Source organism: Balaenoptera physalus, assembly GCF_965194825.1.
Source record: "Balaenoptera physalus genome assembly, chromosome: 1".
NCBI lineage: Eukaryota > Metazoa > Chordata > Mammalia > Artiodactyla > Balaenopteridae > Balaenoptera > Balaenoptera physalus.
This window is the reverse complement of record NC_138882.1, coordinates 138,671,292-138,695,614: the sequence shown is the minus strand read 5'-3', so window position 1 is coordinate 138,695,614 and position 24,323 is coordinate 138,671,292. Positions and strand designations below refer to the sequence as shown.

Sequence of the window (24,323 nt, the reverse complement as noted above, 5' to 3'; positions counted from 1 at the left end):
TACACCTATATCCATAAAATAGGTAACTAATAAGAACCTGCGGTATAAAAAATAAATAAATAAAATTAAATTTAAAAAAAAAGAATGCAGGTTCTCATGTTTTGGGCTTGAATCCTGGTTTCCCACTTATCAGCTCTAGAATCTTTAACAAGATATTTAACATTCCCAAGCATCTTTCACTGTAAAATTGTGCTGATAGTAACTACTTCCTAGAGTTAATGAGATAATGTGCATCTTGCTTGGCAAAATAAACAGTCAATAATTATTGATTGCCTTCTTCCCTTACCATCCGGACAAAGTAGAAAGATAACTTTCCTTTAGAATTCGGGAGAATTTCTCTGACTAGAATCTTCCTTGTTATCCTTCACACTATGACTTAGGTATGCCTTTATCAACACACGTTTTTATAATAGAAAACTGAACTCATAATCTCAAATAGCTAAATAATGAAATTTCTCTTACAGTAAACCCTCTGAAAGCACAAGCTCTTGCAAAGCTTTTACCGAAACTGAAAATTCTAGAGTTTGAGATCTTAAAGAATTCTTGTGTCGCTTTTTAGCAAATTGGACAAATAATTTTTTAGTTGATTTTGTTGAATCTTTGTGATGTTTGGTTGAAAAAAATCACTTGAGCCTGTGGATCAAGATCATTTCACCCTTAATATTTGTGACATCACCGTTCTTCTGTAGGAAAGCTAGAAAACAGAAAAAAATAATCTATGCTGTCATTGGACACATCTCTGACTCTGAAAAATAGACATATTATTTCAAAGAACTGATGCTTTCTTTATCTCTCTGGCTGCAGATAACGGATTAAGGGGTACAAGATTTGAGGCAGGGAAAACAGAGAAAGGCTTTTGCAATAATTTAGATGAGATATGATGGTGGCCTAAACTAAGGTCATGGTAGAGAGGATGGGACAAATGGGTATTCAAAAAATAGAAGGGCTTGGTACTGACTGGGCATCAGGGGCAAGGGAGAGAGCAGCCAAAAGTGGTATTTAGGTTTCTGCCTTGCACAGCTGGGAGGTAGGGCGCCCATTTGTTAAGAAAGACACCAAAGGCGCAGGAATGGTTTTTGACATCAGACAGAGCTACCTTATCTTGTGATGGGTCAAAACTGCAGGTGAATCTGTGTCATTTATCAACTCCAGAGGGACATCTGCATGACCAAGTCTAACACACTCACAACATCAGCAATTATTCAGCCATTTATTCCCAACTTCTTCCCTTCTTTGGAGACTTATATTGCCCACCTTGATAATGCCAGCTTTAACATAGCACCGCAGTAAAGCTGTCATCAGCGGCTATGGGCTAGGTTAGGCTTCTGCAAAACCCAAGAGAGAAGTATTCAGCCAAGGAATGACCCTACCCTAGATGTTAGATACACTCTGTTATCTCTGAACTCTGCCATCATCCTTACTTGATCTCCCAAGGCTCAAAATAGTCCCTTCTTCAGCCAGCTCTTAGGCCTCATCAGGACTTTTGTTAATTTGGGACGCAAGTGAGAGATCTGAGCAAGATCTGAGCTCAGACTGTGACCAAATGGAGGCAAGCTAATCACCCATGTCAGTTGTCCAGATGAAAAAGCCATTGCCAATAATGAAAGTCCCAGCTGCAGAGCCTCAAATTTAGGGGCTTTGTTTTCCCCATTTGTGAATTGAGAGAGTTGGATTGAATTACTTGAGAACTCCTTAAAAAAAAGAAAGAAAGAAAGAAAAAAACTCCTTTGAATTTGAAATTCTAAGTCTTGCTATAATTGGCTAATTCTGTTACTCCCCCCTCAGAAACTTTCAGTGGCTCGGCATTACCTGGAGAATAAAATCCAAACAGGCTGGCATTTAAGGCTCTCCACTCAGGTGCCCAAATATCACTCTTTCCACACACTTCAAGGTCCAACCAGAAAGGATAACCAAAATGGAAATTAATCTTTCTATCTCTTGACCAACAACAGTTTGTTGCTTATACCTCTAACTGGAGCCCTAATCCTTTATGTTCGGAGGTTAACGCAACTTTTCCTCCTCATTTAGTCTGTAACTCAGGTTACTACCTGGATATCTTCTCTGAGGTTTAGTTTCCTCCTCTGTGAGGAGACAATAATCTGCATTTTATGTTGTCATGAAGATGGAATGAGTTAACACAAGTAAAACACAATATATGATGCTTATTATATACTCAATAAATTAACAATGTCACATGCAATAGATTAGAAAATGTAATTTTGGGTCGCTACTCACTACTATGAATGTCTTTTATGCATAACTTCAATCTCAAAACTATCCATAAATTTGCACTGCTCTAGTCTTTTTCTTTCCTTCTTTTATTCTTTCCTTTCCTTCTTCTTTCCTTTCCTCTTTCCACTTATTTCCTCTTTAGAAATAAGTTCTAAAATGACAGAATCTTAGAGTACTGTTTCTTAAAGTGTTGTCTTCAGGACATGAGTCTTGGCAGATGATCTCTGGAAAAAAAAAAAAAGGATCCCATAGTAATAGTCCCTTCCTTGGAGATTAATAATGCATACTAATATAGTCAGGGCTCAGAGAAGACTTATAGTTAGGAAACTTCTTTAACTTTGTTTAAATTCAATGTTTCCCAAACTTATTTAGCCCTAGAAAACCTTTCACCATGAAATTAATATCTGCAATCATTATGAATTACCTAGAGTATATATATTTCTAGTTCCAAGCAAATGGTAGGATTATATTCCTCTGATCTTTAAAGTTGTTTGTGGCCAAGAGACATATTTTAGCAAATAAAATGTGAGTGGAAGTGACATATGTCACCTCTACCTGGCATTCAAGGATCGGTGCATGATTCCGCAGTTCTACCTCTCTCCTGCCTTGGTGACCAACGACATTCCTGACAATGGAATCTGATCTCTGAGTCAGAACAACATGGAGCAGTACCACCTGCTAATCTGTAATGAACATGTAATATGAATGAGAAATAAATCCTTATCATTTAAAGCCACTGAGATTTGGCAATTATTGGTTGTAGCAACATCATGACTTATTCTGACTAGTATAAAGTTATTTACACTTTACAGATGTAGAGACTGTTTATATGATCCAAAGCAAAGTAAGATGAATTATTTGACCTTAGCAATTGGTGTTAATTACTACATGCTCAATATTATTGATTATATGAAAGTCCACAATTAACACAAACCAAAATTCCAGATTAACAACTAGACAATGGATTCAGTAAATCTTTCACCTATATACTGCTTATCAAGGAACTACAGCCACAGGAATGCCTAATAGATGGTGTTGGGGGCAGACTGGCATGAGTTATAAGTACCGTTTGCAGCATCAGATTAGGGAAATCCTATCTCAGTTCTGCCATTTAACATCTATGTGAACTTAGGAAATACTTAATGTCTCTGAATCTCAGTTTCTTCATTTGTAAAATGTAGATAATACTGACTACAAAAAAATGATAATACTGACTTTATTAGGGTGGTTTTCAAGATTAAATTATGAAAGAGTGCTGATCAAAAGTCTCTAGCACAAAGGGAATTTTTAATAGATTGATCATTGACGGTAATCATAATAATTCTACCAAATATTCCACTGTGCCATAGTGATCTTGGTGTTAGAATGTTAGAGTTTTAGTATTGCCACTCTAGTTTCTAGCTAAGAGAGCTTGAGAAAGTAATTTAATCTGTATTAGATTTTCAAATTTGTAAAATGGAAAAATATCACAGGATCAAATGAAGTAATGTTAATTATAGCACTGATAAATTATAAAGCATACCACATATAGCTATTTTATGGTAATGATGATTATGAGATCGCTGTATAAATTCATTAGCAAACACTAATTTATTTTTATTATTTTTTTAACAGAGTTAGTACTGCTCATCCTTGGCTAATACTCATACTAACTGCTTCTAGAGGGTGTTTTCATCGATGGCACCACCATTCACTCAGCTATTCTTGTGGGTCATTCACAACTCCTCATGCTCCCTCACTCTTCACTGACTGAATCCTCCTGTACACACACATCCATTAAATCACCAAGGCTCATCAGTTCTACCTTCTATTGATAAATTTCCCTGTGTTCTACCCACTGCTCTCTATCACCTCTGCCATGACCACAACTTTCATTTAGATTACTGCAGTGGCCTCTCACTTGGCCCTATATCTTTCATCAATCCATTCTCCACACTGCTGCCAGAATGATCTTTCTAAAACATGTGATTATTACCCACTTTGAAGACTCTTCAATTGTTTCCTATTTTCCTCAAGAAAAAGCAAAATTCCCTTAACGTGGCCTGTAAGACCTTTCATGATCTGGCCTCTATTTGTAAAGGTCTTAGATACCCTCAAACTTTAAATGGTCCACCTATACCAAACACCTCAGAGTTTTTTTGAAAATTTCATGTTCTCTCTCTCTCTCTCTCTCTAGGCCTTTGCACATACTGTTTTCTTCACCTAAAGCTCCTTTTCCTCCCCTCTTTAAAACCAGTTAATTTCTACTCTACAATTATCTGTAGAACCAATATTGAAATACCATTTATCTAGATAATCTTGCATAATTTTATGGATAAAATTTTCTTACCATTCATTTTAGTGATTTTTTAAATGCCCTATCATTAAGAATTAAATGAGCAGCTGAAAATGTTTTTATTAACAATCTCATAAACAGTAATATTTAAAGTTTCATTTTGTATGGACAGAGAAGCTATTTTCTTTTATGTGTTTGTTGTTATTTGGGGCTTTTAGAAATTGTTAAAACAATAAATAATCAAACTATGTGTAATTTAGAAAATTCACTAAAACTATTATCAGTGAGTTGTGATGTAAGATCCCTAAAGTGTCCTGGGATCCTTTGTTCTTCTTGGTATAATGGCATCATATCTTTTAAAAGCTGGCTTATTCAAAGAAAACACAGACACGGTGAGAGTACATTTTTTATGAGTTGTTCTGGATACTACATAAATGTTTCATCAGTTTTAAAAAAAAGCAGTGCTCATTTTATAAGATTCATAACCATGTTTTTAGGTGTTTCAACTTAATGGGCATGTTCTGCTTTCTATTTAACCCAGGAATTAGTTTCATGTAAACTGTTAGCCTTTTAGTTTTATCACCAACTAGGTATGCCAACCTAAGCAAATGAAGGCTAATAGCCTAGTAAGTGTTCTATGGTTCTGAAGGTCTTAACAAACAAGACACGAAGCCCAGATGTTGTATAAAGGAACAAATGAGGTCATAAGCACAGTCTGTATCTCCTGAAGGAGGAGTAGGGCCTTGGCAAGGACACAGCCAGCTGCTAAGGGCAAAGAGGTTCTCAGATCAAGAAGTGGGGCTGTGGTCTGGGATAATCAAAATGAGAACTGCTATTTTTGAGCAACTACTTCATACCAGGCATCTTGCTAAGTGCTTTACGCTGGAGGAAAATGGTGCCCCAAATTGTCAGTGAGAATACAATCTCACAAAGCAGCAGTAATACTCACCTAAAGAAAGTGATCATAGATTTGTTCTTAGCTTTTGTCTTGAAGGGGAAAATGGATTTTATCCTGTTGTAGAACAAAAAAGAGCTATGACCTGTGTTTCGCAACTTTTCAAGGCTCATTTTATGCTTTATATGTTTTCCACCATTAAAATGTTTTTACCCTCTGTGATGTTAAGACATCTTGTTAGGATGTTGAGGAAATCATATGTAAAATATTAGATCATGTTACAATATGGGACAAGCATGGAGCCAACATTACTTACATTAATTTGCTAATTCATTTACTCAACAAATATTTGTGGTCATAACTACTCTGTGGAGGTGCTGTTCTAGGTGTTGAACACACAGTAGTGAGCAAAACACAGAGTCCCTGCCCTCAAGGAGCTTACAGTCTAGGGCTGGAGGCAGACACTACGCAAATGACCACAGAAATATTTAGCACAGCAGGTATGAATGTCAACTCAGAAACTTAGGTATCCAAGAAATAGATTTTCTATAATTCAATTTCTAACTCCAAGTCTTCATTCCAGTCAGCTGGCAGAAACAAACCACACACACAAAAAGTTAATGTCCTTATCTCTCAGAGTTGGTTTTCTTCCATTTCCCAGGATACAATTCTAGTATCTTACTCTGTGCCAAGGCCCTTCTATCACCAAAGCGCTGCTTCTTGCTGGATCATTAATCATCCTCAGATGCCTGGCTTTTTCAGTTCCAGTGCTTCTTTGCACATCACTCATTCCATGGAGAATGGTTTTTTGAGGTTGACTATGGTCCCTCCTAGGTCTTACTACTTCCTGAACAATGTTTTTCAGAAGTAGGACATGGGTCCCCTCTGCTCTGTGGATCCACAGGCCTCTCTCTTTCCTTCATTTCCCCTTCCTCTCCAGCCCTGCAGAAACTTCACATTTCCCTTCATGTTCAAGATGCTTGGAGAAAATTTAGCCTGGCTTGGTGAGGTCCTGTAGGAGGGAGCTCAGAAGGGGCTCTTTTGAGAAGATGAGATATGAACTGAGAGCTGAAGGGTGAGTGAAGAGCTAACACACTGAAGGGGAGTGTGGAGAGAGGAGGAGAGTACTCCCAGCAGAAGGGGTCCATATGGCAATGTCTAATAGCAGGGGAAAAACGCTGAGAAAAACTAAGTTACGAGCATTATTATTTAGGGGTAAAACCTTCATTAGAGAAGAATATGTACTCTTATGTTTTGGTGTATGAGACCTCAGCAAACTATATAGGCATGAACCATTGACAACACAATAGTGGATAATGTATAAGAACTGTTCAAAGCCTTGCGTTTGAGTTCAAGTCCGACCAGTTACCAGCTCTGTGGTCTTTGGCAAAATATATCACCTCTTTAAGCCTTAATTATATCATCTGGAAAATAGAGATTATGATAATAATACAACTGCTTGCCCTAACTGTCTCATAGGATCAATGTAAGGGTATAATGCGACAGTAGACTTGAAGATGTTTTGCAAACTGCAAAGAACTTTAACAGGTACACTGTTACTAGCATGTTGATAACAGTTATTCACAGTACAATTCAACATTTTTAGAGAGACTCCTATTGAGACAAAGCAGCAAATACTAAATGTTCTACTTCTCATTTATTATTGTATGTAACTACACAGAGGTGAACTAAATGAACACACTAAATATGATGTACAACTATATACTAGAGAATACAATCTTCCTTCCCTACAGAAGTTGGAAGAGCAGCTAACAAGTTACTCTCAGACAACAGTTTAACTTCTCTATGAGAGATGCCTGGCAGAGAATGACCAAATGCAAAAATGAATACCTAACACAAAATAGGAGCCTAAAGTTAGCCCAGTCCCCACTCCCTCCTTAGGCCCTTAACCAGCCCATTGGTATTTTGTGTGTGTGAGTGTGCGTGTTTAAAGATAAAACGAGATGGTTAACAACTGAGCAGAATTCTCATTCAATTCTTAACATTTTATGGTAAACTCTATATGTTATCAGGAAATGAAAATTAAAACAATAATGAGGTACCACTACACACCTATTAGAATGGCTGAAATCTGGAACACTGATAATACCAAAGCTGGCGAGGATGTAGAGCAACAGGAATGCTCATACGTTGCTGGTGGGAATGAAAAATTGTATAGCCACTTTGGAAGATGGCTCAGGGTTTTGTTTTGTTTTTTTACAAAACTAAACATACTCTTACCATACGATCCAGCAATTTCACTCCTTGGTATTTTCTCAAAGGAGTTGAAAACTTATTCCACATAAAAACCTGTACAAAGATGCTTATAGCAACTTTATTCATAAGTGCCAAAATTTGGACTCAACCGAAATGTCCTTCAGTAGGTGAATGACAAACTGTGGTACATCCAGACAATGGAATATTATTCAGCACTAAAAAGGAATGAGCTATAAAGCCATTAGCAGACATGGAAGAACCTTAAATTCATATTACTAAATGAAAGAAGCCAATCTGAAAAGGCTATATATCGTAGGATTCCATACAATGGAATAGGTTCAGTTCAGGATCAGTTGCCCAGGATCCAAGAAGAATAAAATAGTTTTATTTTTCATTTAGGCCTGATGAGCAATGAGAATAGAACATGTGAAAATTTTTTAACATCAAAAATATATAATACAAAGAGACACATTTTTTTCAATTAAATTAAGTTTTATTTTGTTATACAAAGTATTATGGAAAGTCCAAATCTTTTTAAAAGACAAAGAGTTAATGACTTACACCAGCAGAAAATTTATAATCCTTATAACCTGACCTTAGCTTTCAGTCCACCTAAAAATTGCCTTGCTTTTGTTTAAAGGATGGCTCCAAAGAAATGGAGATTGATAACTCCCACTGCTGCTCTGATTCCATTCTCATTTTTAATATTATTTTTCAAACAGTTTAGTGAGTTTCAAGTGCCTTATCCTCTCCTCTCTACTTAGAATGCTTTATAGAACAGGCTATACTGTCCTATGGTCTCAGTTAACAAACTCCAAGACTTTTTAAGACAAACAGCATGGAACAGACAGTTAGCGATCTATATTTGGAGGAGTTGCTGCCTCCCACTCCTCCAATTTCCACAAGCTTGCTCTAGAACCCTTCACAAAATAACATCCTGATGCAAACTACAGATCAGGGACTTCTATTTTATCTCTGGGCCCACTTAAGTCTGGGCTTAAAACCCAGAGCAGATTCTGAAGGATGCAGAGGAGGATGCCCCGATGTGTCCCAGACTAATTCTCTCTGAATTGAGTGTATGATGCCTGCTGGCCAAACAATGCAATTCTGACATTTATTGTCATGTCTTTTGTTTGTCAAATAGTCTAACAATGTTCTATAGTTTCAGCTCTCAGATCTAAGAGTATAAAATTCTTATTTAAAATTGGGTACGAAAATCCAGTAGTCTCACAATACTAACACTGGGAAAATTCATAAACCCTGGAAAACACAGCTCAGAAAGCAGAAGATTTCAAAGTGTATGGAACTTTGTCTTAATAAAGATTCTGGTTTAAATAATTCTAATACTTTCCAAGCTTTGCTTCTAAAGGAATAACAATTTCTAACTTACTTGGATATTTTATATGTACATATATGTACTTGGATTATGACTAAGAAAAAGAATAGAAATAAATTTCAAAAAATTAAGAAAAACCCAGTAAAACTCTTACAATTAGCTTAAATCACAAACTTACACATTTCTCTGAAGTAAAAGTTCATTAAGTTTATATTAAATTTAGATGGAAGTTATACATCAAATATTGTGTTCTATAATCAAAATCCCAGCTTACTGCATACAAACCAGACTATTGGATATTAAACACTGTTCCTTTAAACAACAACAAAAAAGATACTACTGATGATGAATTATGCTTTGATTTGACTTGGGTCCAAGCAAAGTATCTATTATATCTCCCTGGAAAGAAAAAAAAAAAGTCACACAATTACAATGCAATAAAACACAAATTAAGAGGTAAAGTAGCCTTTAAAATGCCATTTAAAATTTATAAGCTAATGATACACATATAAAGGGCATCTAATAAGATTGTAAAAGGAAACAAACCAAGGTAAGTTTAAATAATAACATGTACTTCCTAGTATGAACCTGCTCTTTCCTATGAGAGATTCTCTTAGTGAAGTGTGATAAACAATTTTATAAGGATTCAGTAAAGGGACAATTTTGGCAGCTCCTGTTTAGCTTTAATGCTTAAATCTCAGTTTTCTCATCTGTAAAATAACTTTTAGTCTTGATGCTACCTTAAGCTCTTTGTTGATCTGTAGTGTTTGATTTAGAGAGAGTAAAATGTCTGAATTTCTATGTGGATTTTGTATTTCATTTAATAATAATGATCTTTGTAGTAAAAGCGTAAATGAAACCAAAGATGGGAGGTGAGTTTTCAAGAAAGACATAGTGAAAAGATGGGAAATGGAAGCAGAAGACTAGAGTTTTCTCTATCACATATAGGTGATCTTGAGGAAATCACTGATATCTGGGAATCTTAGTTTCTTTGAATGCATAATGAAAATACTAACATCCACTTCCAAAAACTGTTGTAAGAGGTGAATGAGCTAATGTAGGTGAAAGTGTTTTATAAACTCTAAAGAGTTATAAACACCTTAGATAATACATAAGTCAGTTCCTGTCTTTTAACCTACACTATACTCTTTGGTACTTCCCCATCCTTTAAGCTCTGACACATCAAATCAGTTGCTAAGATGCTTCTCAAACCTACCTAAATCTAGCTCAGTCTCTCACTTGGGCAAATGTAGTAGATCATTACTGTAGTTTGTTCACAGTTGTATTCTTAGTGCCTAAAACAGACCCTGTCATATAGTGCATACTCAGTAAATATTTATTGAATGAATGGTCTATTCTTTCTGTCTTCAGTGTCTCTCAACATTAATGTGTATACACACACACACACACACACGCGTGTGTTTATATTTTTGATGATTTCACTTATCTTTTTGTTTTCCCTTTAATTTGGGAAAAAATGTACACTCAAAAGTACAGAGGAAAAGATGGCAAACATTTGTATACTGAAACATAAGAGTAGATACAGTATTTAGGAGTGATTCCCTACAGGCTGCCTCCAGAAAAGGAGTTAGTTTGTGCCACTGAAATTAGCTTCTGCCAAGTGCTTAAGCCATAATTCTGTTCGATGCAAGACTTAGGCCCCCATCAACCAAACCCCATCACACCAGGAGAGGAGTTGGTGCTTCAACAAACAATAAATGCTAATGTGGTGGTAAATCCTGTCAACAGCTAGCTACATCACAAAGTTATAACTGCAAGGCTTGGACCCCAACCACCTGTTCATGTCAGGCATCAGACTGATGTTACCCCTAACCATGAGCCCTGAGTCAGTAGGATAGGGCTAGAGCCAATGTTCTGCCATGTCCTATCACAATAATACTCTGACCCTTGATCACATTGGGAGGGTCCAGAGTTTCAGAAATTATGTCACTTAAAACCTCCTCCACAGCCCAAGGATCAAAGTCCTTCTCCTGCTGTGCAAGGCCACAGAAAGTGATGGGCAATGAGAATATGAGTGGGTGTTGTGGTCCTAAAATTGCTATTGATCCCTTCTCCATGGGTTTTCCTCAGTGAACCCTGCGCCGGTACACTTTATGCATGGGCTGTCTGGTACTCTGCCTTTGTGAAACACATATTTACCCCAAATCAACAAACATCATCTTTGCCTTGAATATTTTCTAATAAAAGAAATAAAACTTTACTGATGAAATTCTCTTTGTACCCTTCCCCAATCCTATTCTTCCCTCATCCTTCACTTCCCAGAGGCAGCCTTTATCATAAATTTGATGTACATCTTTCCTATATAGTGAAATCATATGACTTCCAAAATTTTGATTAACTCTTGGTTAAAATTAATGAAGAAATTGTAGGTCATAATGTTACTTGGCAAGACATCTTGATGGGAAATAATGGTTTGACATTAATTATTTTGAGACTTTAAATTACTTCTATGATCACAATTCTTCTCTGAAAAGCTAAGGAGGAAGCGTATCAGTTAAGCTTGTGGTTAAAAACCTGATTAATAATTTTTTGCTTAATCTCTCAGAAATATAACCCTGAACCTTTAAAATATAATGGCCAAAAAGAATGAAAAACTTATTTTTATTAGGAAATTGTATTTATTTACTAATGTATGGAATATATTTGTTAAAAGAAAATTTTGCTCAGCAGCACTGAAATCATTAACACACACACACACACACACACACACACGTTTGTCGAAAACATTCAGGCTCTCTGAGCTTAGCCTTCTGCTTACAGAGCATACTGCTCAAAACAAAAGATGTCTCTAACTGATTCAAATCAAAACAAAAATGAAACATTCTTCTTTCACATTCCAGTCTATATTCTTTTCTTTTACTAACTATAAATATAACCAGTAAAAGGACATAATTTTGATTTTTGTGTTTAAATAATATTACATAAATCATAACATATTGTATTTACCTTCCTGCAATTTGCTTTTGTCACTCAACACTGTGTTTTTTAAGGTTTATTCAAAATTTGTCATATTGACACACTGAAATATATATCATTTAAACTTCTGTATTGTAATCACTCATGTAATTATGCCATATTTTATTTATCCAATCTCCCACTGATGATCATTTAGATTGTTTCCAATTTATCAATGTAGAAACAAGGCTGTTATGAACATTCTTTTCTCATTTGCATGTCTTTCAGACCACTACCAACAAATTAAACAAAGCCCTGGGCGATATACAGAATCCAAACAGATGTCATTTAAACATCTAGAACAATTATAGTCCTACCAGATAGGAAAACTGTAGTAATTTAGAATTAATGACACAGTCAATAAATGAACTGAAATGAATCAAGTAATGCAGCAACACATTCAGGGTTGCAGACTTCCATGAGAAGATGGAATATGCTGGTAATATATAACTAGACTTGAGGAGACACGGGCTTTGAGACTATTCTATATGGAGGGCATTGACAAATCAACTGTAAAACAGGGCTCAGCCTGGCAGCCAAGGTAGTCTGGAAAATGTCCTTAAACATCTACCGTCAATATGCATCTCAGCCAGTTGAGAAAATAATCTCCAAAACTACTTGGAATGTTTCACTTGTTTCTTTATTGGGAAAACATATTTTTAGCCTGAGAAGAATAAAAGTTGTGTATAGAAATAATGTAGTAAATCAAACAGGTAATTTTAATATTTTTGTACTAAGGAATTTGTACATACTTGGAATTTTAAATATTCATTACATATAAAAGAATTTGTCATATTTGATTGTCTAACAAATAAATTTGTGATTCTAATTTTAATGTGTGATTAGGTAATAGATTTAGACTTGTAATCATAGATTTAAATATTATTAATTTGTGAAGAGCATTGAAACATTTAGGAAAATTTAAGATTCAGCATATTCAATATTTTAAATAGATTAAATTAATAAAAATTCCTTAAGTATCTGAGATTTGTTTGCCCTAAGACGATTGAAGTACTTAAAAATCCAATATATTAAATCTATAAATGGAATTTAAAGAATTTAAAGAAATTTAATTGTTACAAAAACTCACTTAAAAGTAGGTATTAAAGTTTCCTAGACTTAGAATAATAAAATATATAATCTAAATGTAAGAGCTTAAGGTGAACTAAAGTTTTTTTAAAATTTTGTAACATATTTGAATGTGAATGTTTGAAATGAACCTAGACTGAGTAATCTTCTCTATGTCTAAAAGAAACATTAAAAAAAACTCACATTGCTACCTTATACATGTCTCCTGGTACACATGTGCAAGAGAATCTCGACATTTTCCCATGACCCTTGCATAAGAATTCCTAGTTCCCTACAACTCTGCTAATACTTGGTATTGGCTAATATTTTAATTTTTGTTAATCTGATCAATATGAACTGGTATCTTGTATAATTTTAATTGCACATTCCCTCATTATTAGTGAGAATGAATGTTGCTTCACAAGTTTATTTGATAATCTAGTCTCCTCTACTCTGAGTTAATATTTTATACGTTGCCTATTTTAAAAATTGAGTTGTTCTTGTTTTGTAGGAGTTCTTTATACATGCTGGACATTAAAGGTCTTTTATATATCTTGGAAATTTCTTCTTCCAATCTGTTTCTTTTAACTTGGCATATGGAATCCTGAACAGAAAATGTTAATTTTGACATAATAATCATACAAAGAATAATTGAGATTTATTGAGACCTTACTATGTGCCAGTAACAGTTCTAACTACTTTGCACATATTCACTCAATCTTTCTAACAACCTTTGATTCTGGTACCAATATTACACCCATTTTACAAATAAAGAAAAAGAAAAAAATTGAAAAAATTAGGGGATTTGGGGTGGTCATTTAAAAAAAAATCTATCCTTGACCTTAAATCATTAAGATCTTATCCTACATTTTCTTCTAGGAGTTTGTTTACTTTTCACAGTCTTCAATCCATTTGGAGTTCACCATTGTACAAAATGTGAGATGGGCATCTAATGTTTCCCCCCATGTCACTTCTAGAATTGTAAACCTTAAATGGCTTTCCATAATCTATAGAATAAAGTTCAAATTCCTCATCATGGCAGTCATACATTTTCTGGTCCCAGATGGCCCAACTGGCCCTTTTCTTGCTTTTATCTCAAGCAATCTCTTTACCAGTCAAAAAAATCTACTCACCATTTCCACATGAAAAGTGCCATGGACCTTTTCAATTCCACATCTTTGCTTAAACCTTTCACTCAGTCTGGAATAACAATTCTACTCTCTTGTCTACAAGAGAAAATCCTAATCCTCCAAAACACAGTTGAAATTTAATCTCTTCTGTGAAAGCCTTCCCCGTAGTATTCTTATTTTTCCTTTTCTTCTTCCTATTCTCCTTTCAAAAGTCAACTGTTTTCCTGCTCTGTACTCCTATAGGAGTTTGTTTATTTTGTTCTTTATGACTCGATTATGTTTCTTAAGCATATGTTGCTTCTTTCTTAGAAACTACATTCCTTTTGTTTATAGGTTTGTTCATTCACACATCTATTCAACATTTGCTGAATGCCTATTATGTGCTAGCGCTATGCTAGATACTTGAACATACAAGTTTCAAGCAGCTCAAACTAGTAAGAAAGATATGTATACAAAATATTATAATTTATATTGAAAAATTGTTGTAGTACTTGATAGGTACTGCAGAAAAATATATGTGATGAAAAGAACCAACATGCTAATGCTTATAGATTCCCTTCTACCAGTACACCAACACATACTAAGAAAAATTTTGAAACAATTCAAGTCTCCCTCCCCACTGCCCCAAGTTCAGAGTTTGTGGACAAGTTCTTAGAGCTCTTCTGGGATAGAACTGAAAGAATTACAGAGACAAAAAGGGATGGATTTAGGCCTTGAAGCTATATTTAGGGTTTGAGAGATATGGACAGAAGAAGAAAAAGGAGTACTATGAACTACATATTTGGATCCATTTTAATGTTTCTTTGAGAGGCTTAAATAAAGAATAGAATTCTCTTTTAATTCCTTTTGGTTTTTGAGCTATCTTAAACAAGGTTCACTGTGGGCACAAACATCCTCATCCTGTTAAAATATCTTGCATTCAATGAATGCGTGAGAAATTGAAAATATTAAAATGTTTTATATGGCAAAAATAAGCCATTAGGGCTGCACGTCTCAGAGCAGACTAAAATTGTTATGTAAGGAGACCAATGTATTTTTAAAATTACTTTGTGTAGTGTAATGATTTGTAAAATGGATAAGTAAAAGACTAAAATTCATTCATGATCCTACCCCTAAAATATACTGCTTCTAATATGTTGGATTTTTCTCTAGTTTTTCAATGCATATTTATTCAAAAACATCTATTGACTAACTACTACAAGCCAGACACTGTACTAGGCCACAGGGATATAGCCCAGAACAAAAGAGACAAAATTCACTGTTTACGTGGCGCTTATAATCTATCAGTGGAAGACTAGCAATTAACAAAATAAATCAATAAAGAACATGGTAGGGGCTTCCCTGGTGGCGCAGTGCTTGAGAATCTGCCTGCCAATGCAGGGGACACGGGTTCGAGCCCTGGTCTGGGAGGATCCCACATGCCGCGGAGCAACTAGGCCCGTGAGCCACAATTACTGAGCCTGCACGTCTGGAACCTGTGCTCCGCAACAAGAGAGGCCGCGATGGTAAGAGGCCTGCGCACCGCGATAAAAAGTGGCCCCCACTTGCCGCAATTGGAGGAAGCCCTCGCACAGAAACGAAGAGCCAACGCAGCCATAAATAAATAAATAAATAAATAAATAAATAAAATTCTTTTAAAAAAAAAAAGCCCTTCTCCTCCGCCCGTTTCCAATTTAAAAAACAAATAAAAAATAAAGAATATGGTATATACCAAGTAAGTGTTACTACGAAAAATAAGTTATGGAAGAGTATTGAATAGGGAATGTGGGCAAGAGTGGAGGTTGCAATTTTAAATAAGGTGGCCAGTGAAGATTTCACTAAGAAAGTGACATTTGAGCAAAGACTTGCAGTGGGTAGAGGAACAAACTGTGTGGATTTTAGGGAGAGGGAATGACAAGTACAAAGTCCCAAGCAAGCTAGTATGTATATAGGTAGGTATTCTCTGTTTGTTTGCTTGTTTGTTTGTTTGTTTAACATTTATAGTCCATATGGTTGGGGTAGAACTGCACCTCCGACATGTGCCCCAAATCTAATCAGCACATCTGACTTTCCTGGTCATATTTCCCTCTGGTTGGATATTTAGATTGTTTCCTTTTTCCTTTTCTCTTTTTCTCTTTCCTTTTCTTTCTTTTTTTTTTCCTCATCGCATCACAAAATATGCTATAACTAATTTCTTTGATTGCCTTTATGAATATTTCTGTAGCATAGAGTCCCCAAAGTGGACAATTCTGGTTCAGATTGCCAAATTGCTTCCAAAGAAGTTATACCAATTTCTATTTCAACCATCAGTATAGGAGGGGACCTATCTTATCAAATGTTTGCCAGGAATAAGTAGTCCAATTAAAATAAACTTTGTTAATTTGATATATGAGAATGGTATCACATTTTAATTTAACAATTTTTTATTAGTGAGGTTAAATTTTAAAATATATTTACTAGCCATTTTTTGTGAATGAACTGTTCCTGACCATTACTCACGCTTCTATTGGAGTCTTAATGTTTTTTCTTATTGATTTGTACATATTTTTAATATTTTTAACATGTTGATATATTCATGATAATAATTACCAGATTACTCCTTAAAATAGAAATTTAAACATAAACAGAAAAAATTGAAAATAATGGGCGTCTATATGGTATATATACAATGGAATATTACTCAGCCATAAAAAAAAAATGTTGCTATTTGCAGCAACATGGATGGACCTGGAGGGCATTATGCTTAGTGAAGTAAGTCAGAGAAAAATAAACACTATATGTTTTCACATATATGTGGAATCTAAAAAATAAAACAAATGAATGAATGTAACAAAACAGAAACAAGACTCATAGATACAGAGAACAAATTAGTGGCTACCAGTGGGGAGAGGGGAGGGGAAAGGAGCAGATAAGGGAAGGGGATTAAGAGGTACAAATTACCAGGTGTAAAATAAATAAGATACAAGGATGTAATGTACAACACAGGATATATACCCAATATTTTATAATAACTTTAAGTATACTCTATAAATATATCAAACCACTATGTTGTACACCTGAAACTAATATAACATTGTAAATCAACTATACTTCAATTTAAATTTTTTTAAAACAATAAGTAAATATATAAATACATAAATAATTTTTAAAATAATGGGCATCTAGTAATACGGATTTGCTTGTCAAAGTTTTACAACAAAGTTTTGATATTTGAAAATCAGAGTAAGGGAAGAGGATAATGCTAAACCAACAGAAACAAATGCCAATTTCAGGAACACTGGATAAGATCTAAAAATATTTCTTGTAAAAGTCTTTGAATATTTGCAGTAAACAGTCCCAACCATATACTAGGGACAATTTTAAGTTATTTCATATAATATTTATAATTATTCTGCCCAACAACATTATTTAATTTTACAGATAGAGAACGTGAGACTCAAAGAAAATAAGCCTAGTAGGGGCCACACCTAGTAGGTAGCAACTCTTTGGACCTACATTCTTTCCATTGCACCACACTTAACATACGTTTAAGAAATGTAAATCTCTTCCATGACACAAAATTACAACTCAATAAAATCATAGAATGACAAAAAATTTTGATTTTTGAGTCTTACCCGGTTAGAGTCCAAAGCAGTGGGCATATTTCTTAATTCATACACAGCAACTTGTCCATCACTGTCTCCCACCAGAAGGCAATCTGTTTGCTTAGTGAAGAGAACAGTTGTGAATTTGATTCCAGGGTTAGCGACATTCACAATCAGAGGGTCCAAACTGTAATGAAATATTTTATTTGTAAATTTAGTTGTTGTTAATATGTTCTTTTTAGATACAGACTAAGAAAAATCTGAGATATTTGTGATTTCATGTAAGTAACAAAAACCAAAAGCTTCTTTCTGTGTTTCCAAAAGCAAAATAACTGCTTCTCACTCTTTATTCAATCAAAACTTTCATTTTTTCAATAAACTAATTTCAACTAAATAAATTAAAGCAGTTCACAATTAAGATGTGAACTCATAATTTAAATTCCCATGATGAGTAATTTTATGCATTAACTTGGCTAGGCTGTGGTACCCAGTGTTTGGTCAAACACCGGTCTACACGTTGCTGTGAAGGTAATTTTTTTTTTTTTTTTTTTTTAAGATATGATTAACTTAAATCAGTAGAATTTGAATAAAGCAGATTACCCTCCGTAAAGTGAGTTGGCCTCATCCAATCTGTTGAAAGCCTTAAAAGAAAAGACTGAGGTCTCTGAAGTAGAATAAAATTCTGCCTCCAGACTGCCTTTGTACTCAAGACTGCAACATGGACTCCTCTGATGGAAATTCCAGGTTGCCAGCCTGTCATGCTGGCTTGGGACTTGCCAGGTCCCACAATCATGTGAGCCAATATTTTAAAATCTCTCTCACTCTCTTTATTGGTTTAGTTTCTCTGAAGATCCCTAATACAACTCCTTAAATAATAAATGTCTCTTAACAGAAGGATGTTTTGATCCAAATGAACCCCTGGAACATAAATGAATCTGGGGCTTCCCTGGTGGCGCAGTGGTTTATAATCCCCCTGCCAGTGCAGGGGACATGGGTTCCAGCCCTGGTCCGGAAAGATCCCACATCCTTGTGGAGCAACTAAGTCTGTGCTCCACAACTACTGAGCCTGCGCTCTAGAGCCCATGAGCCACAACTACTGAGCCCCTGTGCCACAACTACTGAGCCCGCATGCCTAGAGCCCGTGCTCTGCAAGAAGAGAAGCCACGGCAATAAGAAGCCCATACATCACAACAAAGAGTAGCCCCCGCTCACCGCAACTAAAGAAAGCCCGCAGGCAGCAACGAAGACCCAACACAGCCAAAAATAAAATAAAATAAATAAATTTATTAAAAATAATTAAAAATAAAATAAAAAAATAAATGAATCTGAACAAGACTGAAAACCTTGTTCAAAGGTTCTCTGAACAAGAACCTTTCCTACTCTTGGTTATCCAAAGCAATCCATTGACACCTTTATAAAATAACAGCAGCAGTCACTTGCATACTTCTGAAGAAATGTTGCCCTGGGAACTACAATTTTACTAGAAAAAATAAAATCAGAGGTAGGATCATTTAAGTAGCCACTTTCTACCTTAGTCATGTCATACTCAAAAATAAATTGCTTTGTGTTGTAATCCTTGATTTTTGGGTCAAACTGTTTTACAGAACAAGCCATGATGAAATTTTCCAGTTACTAAATTATTAATCTCTAGGAAAAAATTTGCAATTAATAATAAACCCATTGAATTTTATGTCATTTATTTTAAACAAGAATGTATTTCCATGCTTCATCTGCTAATAACTTGCCTAAAGATCTACAATGTTTTCCAATATTGAAATATTGATTGAATAAGTATTACAGAACCATTAAACACTTTATTCCAGCATTGTATAAGCTTTCATATTAAAAAGGATAGATGGTCTAGATGGCACTCTTATAACTTTGTTGTAACACTTAAAATAAAAAATTTTAATTAAATGCATGCCCCTTCAAATATGTTTTAAAGCAAGGTAAGAGAATAAGTAAATATTATAAAAAATACTTATTTTGCTCCTTTTCTTTATCTTATTATAGAAAGTCTTTAGTTAGACACAATTAGAACAGTGCCTTTCTGCATTCTTCCATAAACCAGGCAATGACAAAGAATTCAAGCTAGTTATGATATCCTATATCAGCCTGTAAAAGTTTATGGAGATGGAGTAAGGTAACCTATTTTCATTCAAATATTTTTCATTCAAATATTTTTAAAATGACATATGGTATAAGTAATTAACATTAATATATTATTCTATTTTAGAATATGGTAATTTCAAGAATTATCTGGGTGTTTTAAATGTGCTCTGAAATGTTGGCATGTTATTTCAGTGTTTCCATTTAAAGTGCTCTTGTAATATTTTTGCACAAAAAGGACTAAGAAAGACTATTTTGGTTGAAGAAAAGGAAAAAATAATTTGATCATATTTTAATGTCTTCTGTGGAAACACTGGGGATGAATTTTGTTGGTATAGTTATTAATTCAGGATATTTGAAACAGTATTGAACAGCTGACAGGAATTAAGCAAACATGGATATTGAAAAGTTAAAACACCTTCTTTCCACGTGAATGTTTTGCAAACTTTTTCCCCATGTCATAATTTTACACTACATTCCTTGTTTTTCTTAAATAAAATAATACTTTGCAGGTTCAAAAATATATTTATTATCCTGGCATATCTCTTTATTCACAAAGGATTCTCACAGTGTAAACTATTACTTGTTTTAAAGTAACTACAGTTCTCTCTAACCAATGTCAATACTATCAGGTATCATTTAGATTGAACTGCTTCTATTAGAAATAACTCCGAGAAAAATATTAACACTTACGTGCTGATGTGAAGGTCCCAAATCTCCACTCTGCTCTCGTTTGCAGCTGCAAATATATAGGGTGATTTTGGAGACCAGGCAACATCATAAACAACATAAGTAGTTGGATAAAAACTCAAAAATGGCTTAAGATTCTCATGTTGCCATATAATAACGCCCCAATCTGCAGAACAGCTTAAGAATACATCATGACAAAATGGATTCCATGCTATTTTATACACTGGACCCTGGAATTAGAAAAATAAATTAAAATACATAGGTAAGTAGAATTTAACCTCTTATACTTTAAATTTGACCAACAAATTAAAAATGCTCAGATTTCTAAAAGCTTATATACCATGTAATTATTGTGTGGGTATTATTTTACCTGAGAGTAAGGCCATAAATTGAACCTCTTCCCTAAATTATGCCATTCAGAAACATAAAAATATAGTTGCTACAATACTCACTAAATAGTAATACATATTATACTACTTTTAAAAATATAAGGAATGTTAAGGAAAATAAACAGAAATAAGGGAGAAAACGAAGAAAACATAGTTGGAACAATCATTAAAAATGTAGAGAATAGGTATATGCCAGAAACAATTTCACTTTGGGATCAGCATGTCAACATAAGCAAAGTCTTTTAGAAACAAATAAAAATGTGGCTTCCACAACTGGCAAGAAGAAATCAAGGATACCTAGAAGCCAAATTAAATGCCCCCCATATTACTGGTGTTTTCTGTATAAGAAAGCACTTAATTCAAGCTGGTATTTTTAACTCTGAAGTTGTAAATTATTGCATAAAAAATGCTGTGCCTAATGATACTATTTTTTTCAGAAATATTGCAAGATAAAATTTTTCATACCTACTATAATTAAACTAACCTTGTGTCCTCTGTAGGTATCTAGATATTGCTCATTATATGAACAAGAACATTTGTGAATATGACCTTCTTCAGTGCCAGCCAAATAGATATTTGTGTCCTATAACACAAAAAAATCAAAATGCATTTGCTTGTGATATATTAGTAAATGTGCTAAATAGAAGATTAGATGATTCAAGATCTCAGAGACAATTCAAGAACCAAACTAGAAATACTATCTAGAAGACAGTTGATTGCTGTCTTTTTCTTTCTATCATGATTTTACAATAATTAAATTACCTGAAGGACTACTGTGCAAAGAAAATACAGATGTTTTTCTTTGCTGGAATAAAGGGTAGAACTTTGTATCCTGTCTAGAAATTACATGAACAAACACTGGCTTAAAATGAGGAAGAAACTTTCTAACATTTAGAGCTACCTGACAATGGAACTAACAATCCAGGGAAATATTAAGTGTTCTTTCACTAGAACTAGTCAAAGAGAAGACAAATGACTTAACAATAACTATTCATGTACATAATGCTGAAGAAGTTATTCTTGCTGGGAATGAGAGATTGAACTAGATGGAGTCTCAGACATCTTTTAACTCTAAATTTCTATACCAAATAGGGATTTAAAATGTATTTTCTACAATGAAGTCATAATCAAAAAGTCTGAAAGTCAGTGTTCTAAGTCCTGACTATGTAGAGTCAGCCTCACCTGGGAGCACTGTACAGTTGCAGAATTTCAGGCCCTGTCCCAGACCTACTGAATCAGAATCTGCATTTTAACAAGATTCCCAAGTAATTTGTAAGTACACTGAAATATGAGACCCACTGCTTAGCATACACCAGAACTTAAGAATGCAATTACTAGGTTATGGGGTATATGTAGTTTAAATTACACAATAAAGTATAATTTTTTTCCCAAAGTAGTATTACCGATTTACATTCAGCACTATATAAAATTTCCCTTTGACACACATTCTCTTCAATAGTTGGTTACATCAGAAATCTTAAATTTTGCCATTCTATTAGGTGTAAAATTGTACCTAATGGTTTTAAGTTCCCTTTATGTGGATATTAACAAGGTTGAGCACATTTTTATGTTTATTGGCCATTTGTATCTCCTCTTCTGTTCATATCTCTTGACCATTTTATAATGCTAATACTCCTTTTTCATATTCATTTGAATATGTTCTTTATACATTCTATTACATAGGCTTTGTCTATTATATATGTTGCAAATATCTTCTCCCAGTATATGGCTTATCTTTTCATGTATTTTCTTCAGTGTCTTTTAGTAAACAGAAATTCTCATTTTAATGTAGCTGGTATTATAATTTTTATAAAGTTAGTATTTTTTGTGCTTTAAGAAATTGTTCCTACTTGGAAGTCATAGAGATATTCTCCCACATTTTCTTCTAAAAGTTTTTGTGTATGATGTGATAGGAATCTAATTCCTTTTTTTTTTTTAATGTGGGTAATGATTATTCCAATACTGTTTATAAGTAGGTCATCTTTCTCTAAAGATCTTCAAGGTCACTGTCTAAAGTTGGGTTCCTCAGTATATAAACTCTGAGACACTGAGATCTCCATGCAAGAGGTTTACTGGGAAGTTCTCTCAAGAACAACCTTAGAGGGAAACAAGAACTGGTAGAGATTTAGTTTGAACTATGATGTACTTGCAACAAAGGGCTCAGCCCAGCCTATAAGAAGCTTTGGTGCTGAGATAGCCCTTCAGAGTCCTGCCTCCAGGCAAGGAGGCCAAACGTATTTCACACCATTTCCCATCAATAAATTAGTCAACCAAGAGGATAGACTCAAACCAAACTACATCAATAATGAAACTAAGTATAAAAATGGTGTAGGGGGGGAGCTTCAAGATGGCGGAAGAGTAAGACCTGGAGATCACCTTCTTCCCCACAAATACATCAGAAATACATCTACATGTGGAACAACTCCTACAGAACACCTACTGAACACTGGCAGAAGACCTCAGACCTCCCAAAAGGCAAGAAACTCCCCGCATACCTGGGTAGGGCAAAAAGAAAAAAGAAAAAACAGAGACAAAAGAATAGGGATGGGACCTGCACCAGTGGGAGGGAGCTGTAAAGGAGGAAAGGTTTCCACACACTAGGAAGCTCCTTCGCGGGCGGAGACTGCGGGTGGCAGAGGGGGGAAGCTTCGGAGCCACGGAGGAGAGCGCAGCAACAGGGGTGTGGAGGGCAAAGCGGAGAGATCCCTGCACAGAGGATCAGTGCCGACCAGCACTCACCAGCCCGAGAGGCTTGTCTGCTCACCCACCGGGGCGGGCAGGGGCTGGGAGCTGAGGCTCGGGCTTCAGTCGGACCGCAGGGAGAGGACTGGGGTTGGCGGCGTGAACACAGCCTGAAGGGGTTAGTGCGCCACAGCTAGCCAGGAGGGAGTCCGGGAAAAAGTCTGGAGGTGCCGAAGAGGCAAGAGACTCTTTCTTGCCTCTTTGTTTCCTGGTGCGCGAGGAGAGGGGATTAGAGCGCCGCCTAAACGAGCTCCAGAGACGTGCACGATCCGCGGCTATCAGCGCAGACCCCAGAAACAGGCATGAGATGCTAAGGCTGCTGCTGCCGCCACCAAGAAGCCTGTGTGTGAGCACAGGTCACTATCCCCACCTCCCCTCCCATGAGCTTGTGCAGCCCACCACTGACAGGGTCCCGTGATCCACGGACAACTTCCCCAGGAGAACGCACCATGCGCCTCAGGCTGCTGCAACGTCACGCAGGCCTCTGCTGCCACAGGCTCGCCCCACAACCATACCCCTCCCTCTCCCCGGCCTGAGTGAGCCAGAGCCCCCGAAGCAGCTGCTCCTTTAACCCCGTCCTGTCCGAGCGAAGAACAGATGCCCTCAGGCGACCTACATGCAGAGGCGGGTCCAAATCCAAAGCTGAACCCTGGGAGCTGTTCGAACAAAGAAGAGAAAGGGAAATTTCTCCCAGCAGCCTC

General features: G+C 35.6%; 1 protein-coding gene across 8 annotated transcripts in view; it reads right to left on the bottom strand.

The window, feature by feature from the left end:
- Positions 1-24,323, bottom strand: part of DNAI4 (dynein axonemal intermediate chain 4) — a gene marked incomplete at its 5' end in the record, with an annotated part of 134,366 nt that overhangs the window by 640 nt on the left and 109,403 nt on the right. For 5 of the 8 annotated variants that reach the window (XM_082419260.1, XM_082419263.1, XM_082419266.1 and 2 more), the window contains 4 exons: positions 5,528-9,354; positions 17,723-17,879; positions 20,495-20,721; positions 21,365-21,463. In XM_082419260.1, coding sequence (XP_082275386.1) covers positions 9,292-9,354; positions 17,723-17,879; positions 20,495-20,721; positions 21,365-21,463 — 546 coding nt within the window. In that variant the 3' untranslated portion in view covers positions 5,528-9,291. The other 3 variants (XM_082419262.1, XM_082419261.1, XM_082419264.1) reach the window with 3 other exon arrangements.